Here is a 13,581-nt window from a genome sequence, read left to right as displayed (position 1 = left end):
TTTAATGCACTTTGCCTTTTCCATTATTCATGATGCAATCCCTTTTTGCCTATAAAGAACAGTAAATGCCTCTTGCTTCTAATGACTTGTAAATCAAAACTGTTCTGTGGTTTGCAACGCCACTGGTTATTTCCTTTGTTAGCACACCCTCCTAGAATTTCCACTGGAGAGAATCAAATGGGAATTTCCAAGGGAGAGGCATAAATGATTAATATGGACAGATAAAATTCAAAGTTGGAATTAAACTACTGTCTGGTGCAGCCACTGATGAAAATACAATCACTCTCTTCCAATCAAAGTTTACAGCTTTCTGATTCTGGTTTAGGGCCATCAGGTGAAATTTCTAGAACCTGGTCTAATGTTGAGAAATACAATTTCCTCATTCAACTTGTGACTACGCAGGGTTTTGAGAAAAAGTTGTCCATTTGTCTGTGTTTGGATCCCCCCAGGATCGAAGGCCATGCTGTGTCCACACCAGGCACTGAGGATCGGGCATGGAGAATCAGAAGGGGCCAGTAACACATCACCCGCTGCAGCCTTTGCTGGGTGCCAGGCCTCTAACATGCCCACCGCTTTTCTCTGCTGTTCCTCACAGCTGCTATGGCCTGTGATCGTTAGATCAGTTTCTCAAATGCCAGCCTGCTCCCGAATCCCCTGCAGGGCTTGGTAAAGCACAGGTTCTGCAGGGAGCAGGAGAAGAAATGGGGAGTTGTTCAATGGGTGTAGTTTGTTTTGCAAGATGAAAAAGTTCTAGAAATCTGTTGCACAACAAAGCAAATACACCTAACACTATTGAAAACCGTACACTTAAAAATAGTTAAGATGGTAAAAAAATTTAATTGGATATAAAGCAATACATTTGTCATAACTCATGGGACTATACACTAAAGTCTGTACATTGCACCATATTTAAAATATACTTTCATTAAAAAAGTAAAAACCAGCAGACAAACATACACAAGTCTGGGCTGCTTCTCTCCAGAGTTTCTGATTCTGTAAGTCTGGGATGGGGCCCTAGTGTTTGCATTTCTATCGAGTTCCCTAAGTGGGCTGCAAGTCTGGGACCACAGGTTGAAGAGGCTTGATTCAGAGCTGCTCTGCATACTGTCACTGCTTTGCATCTTTCTTCCTGACCGTCCCTTAGAGTTCAAGCCCATGACTGCACATAATTTGTGGAAAAAGCAAGGCAGTTTAGCTAACAGTGGAATCGAGTTTAGAGTCTGAAAGAATCACTAATGTGGTGCCATGAACTTCAGTTTCATTGTTTACTTTCTGAACAAAGGCATTTGCCATCTGCAGAATCAGAAGAAACATCACCTAGCACAAAGCATAAATCAATAATAATTTAAACCATGGATATAGAAAGCTAGAATTCTATTCTTGTCATTCGTCAGCGGTTACAGTGGAAAGCAAATCATAGGTAGAATTCCTTTAAGTTTTTAGGCACAGAATCATTTAGATCCCCAAAATATATCGGTCCTTCATCATTTTGTTTCTGAAGTGAAAGTGCCTGTAAAATTATTCTTTTGCGCTTCATTAGGAATTTTAGGTTTTCATAATTAGCTGTTTTCATGGAGCTTTATATTACCAAGAAGTTAAGAAAAGATAGGCACGGAGAGCATTTGAGATCTTGATCCGTGGCACGTGTCATCAGTTTGGTCCAAATAAACTTGATTTAAAAATCTCAAAGTAGGCACAGTAGTAACCAGTGAGTGACCCCAGTGACGCTTTCACGTGGGGTTTTAGAGACGGGAGAGATTGCTCCTGTCTTGGGGTTGCGGAGCCTGCATCTTGGCACAGGTGCTGTTTTTGCAAAGAAATAACAAATGGTGGAAAATGTAGAAATGAATTGGGAGGACATTAAAAGTGCAGAGTGGTACTGTCCAGTATAGCTTACCATGGTGATAAAAATGTATACTGACCAGTACGATAGCCACTAGGCACATGTGGCTCCTGGGTACTTAAAATGTGGCTAGTGCCACTGAAGAACCGAATTTTAAATTTGATTTGGTTTTGATTGATTTAAGTAGCTCTGTGTGGCTAGCGGCTACTGCATTGGGCAGCACGTGTCTGTGTATGTGCTGGAGTCAGTGGAGGCTGGAGGAGGCCAGGTGAGGAACAGGTGAGAAAGTGAGAAAGAAAGCCTTAAATGTTGGGCCGCGTGAGTGGATAGTTTTCTCTGGGCAATGGAACAGCATCGGAGACTTTTGAATAGGGAACTGTTTGGAGAAGGACTCTCGTGGTGTGATATAAGACAAAGCGTAAGAGGGGACGTCCAGAGCAGAAAGATGATCTGGGGCGTGTTAGGATCATACAATGATGGGCCTAAGGCCTAGAGTGTGGTAGCGGAGATGGGGAAAGAAGGGGTGTGGACCAGTTGGAGGCCTGGATGTCGGGATGCTGCGGCGGGGTCGGCCCACCTGCAGGCCTCGAGCCTGGTTGACTACGAGGATGGCGATCAAAATACAGAAGTCGGGATGTCAGTGGGGCCCTTTTAAGGTGCGTGTGGATCTGAGAGGAGGAGAGGAGGTAAGATTATAATCGCTTTTCTCCCAGTTTAATGCTACCTGGATGTTTTGTATCGCTCGTGGTTTACTAAGATAATTCCATCTGCAGACATTCTTGGCCAGTCACTTTTGCTTCTGGCTCCACCTGCTGCCTTCAGCACTTCCCACCCCCCTCCTTATCTGCCTGCCACCAGCTTACTGCTTCTCCGTGATTATCGGGCCCATCACAACACCACTGTCTGCCCAGCAAGGCCGCAGTTTCCAGGAGGATGGAGGCCATGTCCTATGCCATCTGTATTCCTCTACTGTGCCTAACACAGAGCCTGACACATCTATTTACTGAATGAAGGGAAAGGAGAGAGAGGGAGCACTGGGAGCACTACCTCCCAGTACGTGTCAGTCTCCCTCACACTGGACCGTTGCTGCAGAAATCTTCCAGAATGGCCCTCAGTGCCCCCATCGTCCCTGCCCATACTCACACCACTGGCTAATTAACCCTTCTTTCCCTTGGGGCCTGGGTCATAGTCTTCAGCCTCTTAGAAATCTTCAGTGGTTTCTTATTTCCATGGGGAAAGCCAAGTGTTTATTACTTCATTTACTCATTCAACTAATATGTCAGTGTCAGCGTACTGTTTTTGTTGATAGAGATACAACAGTGAACAGAATACCGTCCTGGTTCTTGTGAGCTGACATTCTACAGGGGGTGATACGAAAAGTCAGTATGTGATAAACATGATTGAGAGTGATCAGCGCTGAGAGAAGCAGACCTGTAGAGAAGCGAACAGGGACAGAGGGGGGTGTGGCGAGTGGTGCCTTTAGATGATGATCAGGCAGCCGCTCTGGTCAGGTGACAGTCGAGTAAAAATCTGAAGCGAGGGAGTGAGCCACACACAGATCTGGAAGAGGGAAGAGTAATAGCAGCAGGTTGCAAAGGCCCTGAGGTAGGCGTGTAGGAGCAGAAGGTGGCTGGTAGGGGATGCGTGAACAAGGGGGAGGGAGCGTGGTGGGAAGGAAGGTACGGGAAGTGATAGAGCAAGGTCACATAGGACCTCGTGGGCCACTGGAAGGACTTCAAAATTTATTGTGAATGAAATGGGGAAGGTTTTGATCATGGGAGTTACATCGTCTGCTTTATGATTTTTTTAAATTAAGTTTATTGGGGTAACATTGGTTAATACAATTATCTAATTTTCAGATATACATTGTAATTTAACATGTGTATAGTTTATTCTGCTTTATGGTTTAAGATGCCTTGTGGCTACCGTGAGGAGACAGACTATAGAGCAGGGGGACAAGGAGACCAATTGGGAGGCTGTCGCACTAACTGAGTGATGATGGTGCCTTGTGCCTTTCAGGGTGGTGGAGGTTGTGAGAGGCGATCGGATCTGGATATAATTGGCAGGGTTTCGGATGGGTGCGAAGCGGCGAGAGCATGAGCAGGAGTCACAGATGGTGCCAAGGCTTATCCTGAGAGACTGAGATGTCGTTTGCTGAGGTGGGGAGGGTCACATTTTGGAGGTGTGAATCGAACCATATAAAGATGGTCTTTTGTGATCGGCTGTCCTTTTAATTTTTCAATCAGGATTTTTGTCCTTGCGCATTCAAGTTTTCCTCATTTTTCTTTAGTTTTATTCATTTGTTCCTTAAAAATTTTTTTGTTGTCGAGCACCTATTGAGAAAAACCAGCCTTTTTGTTGGGATTCTAGAAGTGAATGCCTGAATTAGACAGGATTCCTGTCATCGAGGGGTTCTGATTAGGGTAAACTGACAACCACGTGGCCAGCACTCACCACTGCTGAGATCCCAGCTGTTACCAGTCGATTTCAGCGTTTTTCTCCTGGATTCTGAGGTGGCTTCTAAGTCCACCCAGAACCCTAACTAGCCCGCCCAGATAATCACTGTTTTTCTACCAAAAGAGACTTGACACTCTTGCTCCAGTGAGAAAGCAGATGTGCAGTTGCATAAATACAGTTTAGTCAGTGCCAGACTGGGTGTGTACTGAGCACTTAGGGAGTCCTCCTTAGGATAGAGCTGCCCGTACTGCCCAATGTGGTCGAACTGTCTCAGATGATGAGTTGGGCTGGCAGAAGGGAGGATCTGTGAACCTCTCCTCAAGCTGATTGCTAGCTTATTGAAAGTGGACACCATGTCTTAAGCAGTCTTATATCTAATATCTAATGTGTTGCTTTGCCAGCTGTGGGTGTTCACGAGGGCTGGGGTGTGGATAACTCTCTCAGGCCTGATGCCTGCTTACCATTCAGCCCACCCTAAGAGAGGGTGTTTATGTCTTTAAACCATTGCTTTTCCTCTTATTAGAGGCCAAGAAGGCTAGAATAGGTCTTGAAGGAGTTTTTTTGCTAACTTTCCAGGGCGTTCTAGAGAACTTGGGAAGCTGTGGATGGCAGGCCCACTGGTCCTGTGACTGCAGACCACTGCTGGTCTTCCGGGGCTGGTTGATGGAGTGCATTTTCCTGTTCACTGCCCTTGCTGCTTTGTGTTTGTCTCGTGTGGTTCCCAGATCTGCCTGTGACCTTTGGCTGAGATTATTTTTTGGAAATTTCTATCAATCCCTTCCTGGTGCAACCCCAGATCCTTGAGGTTCAGGCCATAAGCTATGTGGGGGAACCGGAACTTTGCATCCTCAGAGCCCACAGTGTCCTTGTTTCTGGGGATGGCCTGGGAAAGAAGCTTGGGCCTCATCACACAGCTTCCAGGGAGCTGCGGCTGGAGGGGAGGGGAAGGGCACAGTAGGAGGTTGGGGGCACGTTAGCAGTGGCTTCTAGATCAACATGGCCACAAGTACTACTGTGGAAGCCGCAGGTCTCATGAGGGCAGTGGCCGTTCACTGGCATTTCCTCTGTGGCCGGCGCTGGGCTTGGTGCTTACCGTGCGTTGTCTTCTCCAGGCCTCTCATCAGTCCTCCAGGGTGTGGCTAGTGCCATCTCCATGTCACAGACCAGGAGCCTGGGCCTAACAGGCGGAAGGTAGTAGGTTCAGGATTTATATCCGGGGCCGTCTCTCTGTAGCCAAAGCTCAGAGCTCTCCCTTTACGTTACTGTCTCCCAAAGCTCTGGGGATTACGTTCTCTGTTTTTTGTGGCCTCTTTCTTTTCCTCCTTGTGATTTTTATCCCATGCTAACAAGCTTCCTCTGAGTTTGGAAATGTTACCTGTGCTGCTTGCGCAACACCAGAACGAGGGCCGAGTTGGCCCGTGCACACCAACCTCACACACCTTTGCTGTGAGGAAGGTCTTGCTGAGCCCTGGCCAGGCTATAAATTCAGTGCTGGATTTGGTTTGAAAGTGCTAGTCTTTTGCCAGTTGAGATAATGTCACAAAGCACCTGACACAGCGCTTGGCACCTCGGCCCGTCATGTTTGCTCCCTTCCCTTTATTCCTGGCTGCAGGCTGATGCTAAAGGAACTTAAACGTGTGGTTTGCGGCCTCTCGATTCCTGCATGCTGGTGGCCAGGACTCTGATCGGTGTGTGTCAGAAGCCACAACTGCATTTGCTGCTGCTGCTGCTTTAGATTTTCTTTTTCTTTAGATTTCCTTTGCTCTTTCTCAATTCCTTTCTTTTATGCTTTCATTTAGAAGTGGTTTCCAAGCAGATATGTGGAAATTAGAAAAGGACAGATGCTGCTATTTCCACGAATGCTCCCCCCAAATGTCTTTGAAGGAACCGTTTTGAATTCTCTTGGTGTAATTGTTCCTGATTATCTTAGCTGACGATGAATGCCCCACCCCCATCCCTCCCCGCCCCAGAAGTGACTTCCTTTTCCCTTCCAAGGTGTGTTTTATTTAAAATTAACCTTTCTGCAGGTCGGCCCCTTTGCTCAGGAAGAGCATCTGTCTTTCCAGTCTGTGAGAGCCAAGTGTGGCAAATGTGTGTGTATGTGTGGTTAGAGCAAGAAAGCCAGCACATCCACTGGGAGGCGGCAGAAGGATTGTGATGTCAGTGGCAACCAACTCAGCATCTCAAAAATGGCAGCTGGGACCAGCCTACTGTGTGGACATGCTTATACTGGAACCGGCTAAGGATAAGAGCCAACTTCTCAGTCGGGTTTTCTCCCGTGGTGGCCTCATTGTACCTACCTCCAAATGGCAAAATAAGATCTTCTAAGTACGGTAGTGGCCTTCAAGGCACAGTTGGTCATCTGACTTTGGACGTGGCGTTCAATAGAAGACAGTACATGTGAGGAGGCTTCAACAGCCGCCCTGCATCAGGGCTAAGGGGCGTCAGCTGGACGACGGGACGCCATCCGAAGACATGTGTCTGACTTCAGGCTTTTTGGCATGACTTCTGACCAGAGGAGAGCATCCACCCAGTCAACGGAGAGACCAGACCCTCCACCCAGCGCAGATGGCCTCCTTTTGGGGATTTAGAGACGGGCACCAGAGACACTCTTCTGGAGGAGAAATCCCACCTTTGCTAAGCATGGAATGGACAGTAGGTCATCAGGAGCAGCCACTTTACGTTCATATGACAAAACTTTATGTCTGTGCATGTCCTCGGGAAATAACTTTTTCCAAGCGTGTGACCTGCCTTTGTTAGTCATGCGATAAAAATTTCTTATTGGGGGATGAGAGACAAAAAGGCCAAGTGAAATTTGCCAGACTGCTGGTCATCTTTGTGTGCCCTAGGCTATGCCGATGTTCGTGACTCGTGGACAGGGTTGGACTGGGTCTCCGGATGTAGCTGTGCCAGTTTTCATGACCTTGGGCTGTTATATGGGGCTTCTTGGGATGTAAAATATTACTAATGTGTCGATCGATACACTATGAGGATCAAGTAATGATTGTGATAATTTGGTTAAATATGCTGTGAATATTGAAATGAAAAAAAATAGTGAGACAAAAGGGACTAAATCCTTGGTTTTATGCATTCTGTAAATGTCAGCAGTGGCAACACCATTATTGTTAGAACTGAAAAAAAAAAAAATTGGTTCAGTAGTTGGTTCCTGGGTCCTTGTACCACTTAGACCCTTAGACCCCTCGCTTCTCTTCCAGTATTCGCTGTTTCTTTATTTGTCCCCTTTGTCTTCTATTTACCTACTCTTCCAATCTCTCTGGCCCTCCAACCTCTAGCCACCTTTCAACTTCACATTCCTATTTTTTCTAGAACCTCTCGCTTTCTGGCAAATCAGCTTCCATGGACTCTTATCCCCTAGTGATCAGAAGCGAACTTGCCCTGGTGGTCACTACTGCATGTTATTGCATGTTCTGTGTCATGGTGGAATTGAGAAGTAAGTGACATAGGCGGTCACGCCATTCCCCGGTTACTGCTTTGCCCTGCCGCCGTACGTCATGATGTTTCTCTCATTTGAGGTTATCTGAGGGGAGTGCTTTGAGTCTTCTCCCCTACCACCCACCTTTCTGTGATCTTCAGAATACCAGATACACTTTTTTGACATGACTGGGTTTCCCCATTTTCCAGTGGAGACAATATCTGGACACTATTTGGTTTTTGTCATTCAGTACCAAAGTTCTTCGGCATGAATCATTTTACCCTGTGCCTCCATGCCAAGGTAACAGTGTGCAGGGAGAGATGCCAGGCTTCCAAATGATTGATTGAGCTGCAGTATGCTCACTGCTAGAAGAGAATTTGATATTCATGCTTTAGCTGGCTTTATTTTCTGTCCTTGGTCAGGTGGATTTTCAGAATAATTGCAGATCACTTGAACTCAGTGGGTTGTTTTTCTGTTAAAGGTATTGTCTACTTAATAATACCAATTTTTGGATGCTTATTGGGCAGAAGATGGCTGTAGGAGGCCACTTTCTCCTTGCCAGAGTAGACCTCTCACGCCTGCATGTCTATGATTTAAGGGCTCTGGCGTGGAATTGCTCCCTCTTCAACATGAAAAAGGCTTCTTTAAAGGTTGGGTAATGCAGCTGCATAGGCCTCTCACTATGCCTCGAATCTAAGGATTCAGCCCTCTGAGTTTAGATACTAGGTTATTAGGTATTTCCAAATAAAGAGGACATTATTAAGTTAAATTGCTTATATTGGCCTCAGCTGTCTGAGTGCCAGGTCTTAGTAAAGAAAGGAAGAGAGATATTTGTGAAGAAAGAAGGATGGGTTGGTTGTACACTGTCAGAGGAAGGGAAAATGAAAAAGAGGCTCTAGGAACGGATGTAGATTTGGGAGCGTGGGGTGGAGTGAGGCCTGCGATAGGGAAATGAGTGGACTCTGAAGATAAATGTCTGTTTCATGGTATTCCCTGAAACTGACCCAAACTGTAACATTATATGTGTATTGAATGAAATAGATTGGAATTTCAGTCTTACTTGGAATATGCATTGAAGAATTAAGATTTTTGTCAAAAAGAAGAGATGAAAGCAAAGTTCAGTGTTCCTCCTACAGCAGTGTCCCCCTTAAGAAGAACACAGGTCGTGATTTTGCCCTTGGCTTTGGCCCTCTGCAAGGTCTGATGGATTTGCTCTTTCCTGCTGGGTAGGAAGTGGAGGTCTGTGGTTAAAGGCAGGGGCACATCTGCAGTGCTGTCACAATCTGATTAGACCACTTCTCACCCTGAGAGTCCATCTCTCTTACCTGATCCTCAGACCCTTCGGTTCTTGAGAGGCCTGAGGTTAGCGCAAGGACAGAAACACTTCTAAGAATCCGAGTGCATGGACTCTCTCTCCAGAAAAATGCCCAGACACATGATTTTTATATAAAATGTCAAAGATAGTATTAGATATCTTAAGGAGTGTCCACAGGGCCCAGATTAAGAACCCTTGTTTTGGGGCACAGGTCACTGCTGAGTCACCAAGGAGTGTCCCTAAACCCCAGCCTGCCATGTGGCTTTTTCCTATCCATTAAATGTCCTTGTCCCTTTCCCCCATTTGCTAATGGGCATGAGTCACTTGATTTTTGTAGCACCAGATGCCCTGAGGTGTTCATGTGGAGAAATATTGAGTCATAATTTTTGTTTTTATTAAAAAAGGCTTCATTATTCCAAAGCCTACTTCTCTTTAAAACATATTTTAATTCCATTTTATTTTTAAGTTTGCATACCTGTTTTTTTTAGTGGCTGGCCGGCTCATTTGCCAGGATCTCTGGGGGATGGGGTATTTGAAAATTCTTCTTAAGTCTTATGAACTTTTTCAGCATTATGAAACCATCTCTCATTTTCAGTTTTCTTCTGAGATGGGGAAACACTGTTCCTGCCACCTTTGATCACCTCAAGACAGTTGTCTTTGCTTTACAAGCAGAAATCCATAGGGACCAGAGGATGTGGGCATGCAGGGGCCCCCAGGAGAGAAGCAGAACCCCGAGAGAGTGCGGGCGACAATGCAGATGAGCACGTGGGCCTGATGATGGAGAACAGACTAAGAGCTGGCTACCATTATCGCTGTTTCGGATTTCACATCAAAGTAGCAGAATCAAACTCTTGACCCTAAAAGGGAAGAAATCCTGGCTATTCAAATCCTCCATTTCTTGCAGTGCCTGCTAACAGCGGGTGCTTTGCACATGCCGATGGATTTGTGTTTCTGTTGCCAACAGATGTCTTTCAAACTGAGCTGACCTGTCGAACAGTTCTGCCTTTCAATCTATGATCCCTCATTTTGGACCCAAATCAGAGGTGGTGTCACCTTTCTGCAAATGGACCGAGGTCCAGTATGGGTGGAATTGCGGTGTCCTCTAAGATGTTTACTAACAATGTGATAGATGAAATCAGCTTTTGTTTTTTGACCATGATGATTTACTTGAGGTTAGTAGAGAAGATAATTTTTTGCAGATCATACTGTGAGAAATAGGGCAAGTTCTCAGAAGTTGTGGGAGACAGAAATATTGCTGGACCTTTGTTTAAGCTTAAGGCAGAGTTACGTAAGGCTGTGAGCCAATGAGGCAGGTGTGTATTAGGCTCCCTATGGTCTGTCTTCTCTTGGCAGGACTTCAGGGCCCCCAGGAGCTCTGGCCACAGGTCACCTGGAGTGAATCAGCTTCTGGGGACTGTGTACCAGCTTTCATTCTCTCTGCTGGAACCAGTGTCTCTGAGAGTCGTCATCAGACAGAGAGGAAATGTGATGTTGATTGAAGTGGGACCAGCTGGAGAAGTTTATGTGCACATTAATGTGTGTTCTTAGTATCATGTGGCAGGATCCTACCGAAGGCTTCCTGGCTACTGGAATCTGGGACAGACAAGCTGGGTTCAATTTTCAAGTAAGACAGACAGCAGGAGGAGGTGGTGGTCCCATGTGGTCTGTAAACACGTTGCACTGAGTGTGGCAATGAATGGGAAAGATGGTGATTTCCCCGTGCACTGGCTTGTGGGCAAATGGGAAATCAGATTTTCAGAAGAAAGAATCATCCTTTGCTTCATAAAGCTTATGGCTGCCTCGCTTGAGCTATTGATTTGTTTAGTTTTCAATCAGTACAATTAATTGTGAGAACAATTAATTTCAAGCAGGAATAATTGCACTCAAAATGTAGCTACCTTTCTGGTTGAGATGTTTAAGGACTTTGCGTACCACTCCCACCCCCTTGGGTACATAGTGATAGCTTGATTTGTTTTTGAGTGTCCTTTTTTCTCCCAAAGCAAGATGCCCAGGCATTGCCCTCTACCCCAGCTGCCCTGGGTTGAAAAGAAATCTGATACAAATTATTGCCTACCAGGTCTCCACAAAGAAGTAGCAACAGCAGCACCTTTGCCACTGGAAGAGATTGTGTCTGAGTTCTCTGACTTCCCGGCATGGAATCAGGGCAGCCCAGACCCCCACCCGCCATCCCAGGCTTCTCACTGGTTAGTCTTCTCTGGAACGGGATAGAATCAGGTGTCCTCAGTTATTTTAGTATATTCTAGCAAAGCAACTTGCCTATGATGTCAGCTAACACACATTGTGATGAGGCCAGAGAACCAGGCATGCGATGAAGGAAACTCAGCTCTTGGCTGAGGGAAAGTCCTGTGGGCAGCACTGATGAACCACCATTGTCTATCCAGAATTGGGGTGACTCTCTATGGAAGATGTCTATTTCAATGGAAACTTTAAAAATGCCTACCCTGGGGAGGGGAGCAGCCCTGTATTCCCTCTCTGACATGCTGGTAGGGAATGGCTGGCACGTGTATGTTAAGCCAGACAAGTGCAACCACCTCGATCACTAAAATAACCTTTGCATATTGGAAGTGCCTTTAGATAAAATGATTCTGTCTAACGAGGTTTACAAATCATTATTTTTTGCATGGACATGTGGGCAAGTCTGTATCCTTTTATATTTAATATCTTTGAGCTCTTGCATCGCTGTATATTAAGTTCATTATGTCACATCTGTCACTGATAATTAGAAACGATTGTAAAATGTGTTGTGCAGAGTGTTTTTGCTTACATGTAAACAAGTACCATGAGAACATAGATAAATGTGGAATGGAGGAATGGAGTGACTTTTTTCAACAGAAATCCGAGGACAGCTTTATACTCTGGCCAGAGTTCTTGATTTTTGGGTATTGGAAAATTCTGTGCTCAGTCATTCCGTTCGCACATTTTGTTTATTAACTTGCCTGTTTTCTATGTCATTGGAAAAATTGGAACCAAAAAATCGAATTAATAAACTTGCTCTGAGGAAAGCAGGGTCTGTGGGCCAGCATGAATCTCAGCATTATATAAAGTTTCAGAGTTTTTCCTTATGTTTTCATTTTCATCTTCCTCCCTAAATGAATGCCAACTCTGAGCCATTTTTTTTTGCACTTGCTATAGTGATATTAATTGATGTGAGTAGAAATAGTCTCAGAGTAAATTTTCCCACAAAGAAGGCAATTTCAGTCAGTCTCAGGGGTATCTGACTTTTACTTAAAAACAGAAAAATTTATATTAGATATAAAATGTCCTGGGTTGTACAAGTTAATAGGAGACTGTCGTTTGGGAATAGTCAAGATTAACGAGGCTCATACCTTTATGTTATAGTTAGTTTCTTAAAGGACAGGAAACTTTCCTGGCAGGGAAAATCCTCCAGCCAGAAGCTTCATTAATAGGAGCAGATGAGAGGGCATGAGTAGTAGCTAAAGGTGGCCTGCATCCCCAAAAGAGTCATCCTTAACCCCACGGCCAGTAGGACTGGTGATGGGAACTTCCTGGGGCGGGATTGGGCTCGCTCTGTAAGTGCTCAGTACGTGGGTTCGTATGCTGTGCTGCTCATTTCTGCTGGATCAACTGGTGATTTTTATTAATGATCTTGTTTTAGCCAAACTCAGGCCCTGACTTGGTTTTGTCCGAAGATGAAAAAAGCGACACCGAAGACAAGGAAGAGACAGAATTGGGCGTCATGGAGGATCAGCGCAGTGTGATTCTTCATCTCATTTCACAGCTCAAACTTGGAATGGATTTGACCAAGGTAGGTTGGCATGTGCCACCGGGTCTGCGGCCAGTTGTTTGGGTGTGTCTCCACCTGTGAGCCTTCCCTGCTCACATCCTTTTCCTTTTGGCGAGTTTGAGAAAGTAGAGTGGGAAAGTATAATCGCAGTCGAATCTGGCTATTCCAGGTATAATTTGATAGGCTATTTTTACATAAATGCTCGTCCTCAGAGCGCGAGCCTTGCATTTGATCCCCTGCAGGAGCTTTGACTCTACAAGGGCAGAGAGCGCATCAGAAAAAGCAGATGAGATGATAAGGAAAATTCAGGGGAGGGTTTTTTTGTTTCCTGCTGTGTCCTAGAGAAGGTTAAAGAAGACCTATAGAGATAGATAAGGCACTGGCCACAGAGAGAAAGCAGGAGGAAGGAAAAAGGTGGAGCCAGGAGTAAGGCCGCTGCTCACCTAACCATGACCCGCGACTGTCCGTCAGCTTTCACAGCTAGTTCCCAAAGGCAGCCTTGTTGGTGATCCAGAGCTCGTTGTTCATGTGTAAAGGAACAAACCTGTGGGTTGGTAAACATGCAACTCGTCTTGGTTCTGCGCTCAGTCCGGATTCTCCCTGAGGGACCTCATCCTGCATCAACCACTGATGGCAAGGCGATGGGCTCATATAGACTCTCCCTCACTTTGAGTCAGCGGCTTCCTACTGGAGGCAAAGAGGAAAAGCAATTTTGTATGTAGCTGAAAGATGGTACGGTGTCATCGAGGGTATCATGGGGTGATGGA

At 45.5% G+C, this 13,581-nt stretch overlaps 1 protein-coding gene across 1 annotated transcript in view; it reads left to right on the top strand.

Moving 5' to 3' along the window:
• The window catches only part of OSBPL10 (oxysterol binding protein like 10), a 245,363-nt gene that overhangs the window by 200,010 nt on the left and 31,772 nt on the right, over positions 1 to 13,581 (top strand). The window contains exon 8 of the mRNA XM_025039191.1: positions 12,686 to 12,835. Coding sequence (XP_024894959.1) covers positions 12,686 to 12,835 — 150 coding nt within the window. The remainder of the gene's footprint in view (positions 1 to 12,685; positions 12,836 to 13,581) is intronic.

This window comes from Pteropus alecto, unplaced genomic scaffold, assembly GCF_000325575.1.
Source record: "Pteropus alecto unplaced genomic scaffold, ASM32557v1 scaffold10, whole genome shotgun sequence".
Classification (NCBI taxonomy): domain Eukaryota; kingdom Metazoa; phylum Chordata; class Mammalia; order Chiroptera; family Pteropodidae; genus Pteropus; species Pteropus alecto.
Note: the sequence above shows the minus strand (reverse complement) of the source record. Positions and strands in the feature narration are given on the sequence as shown.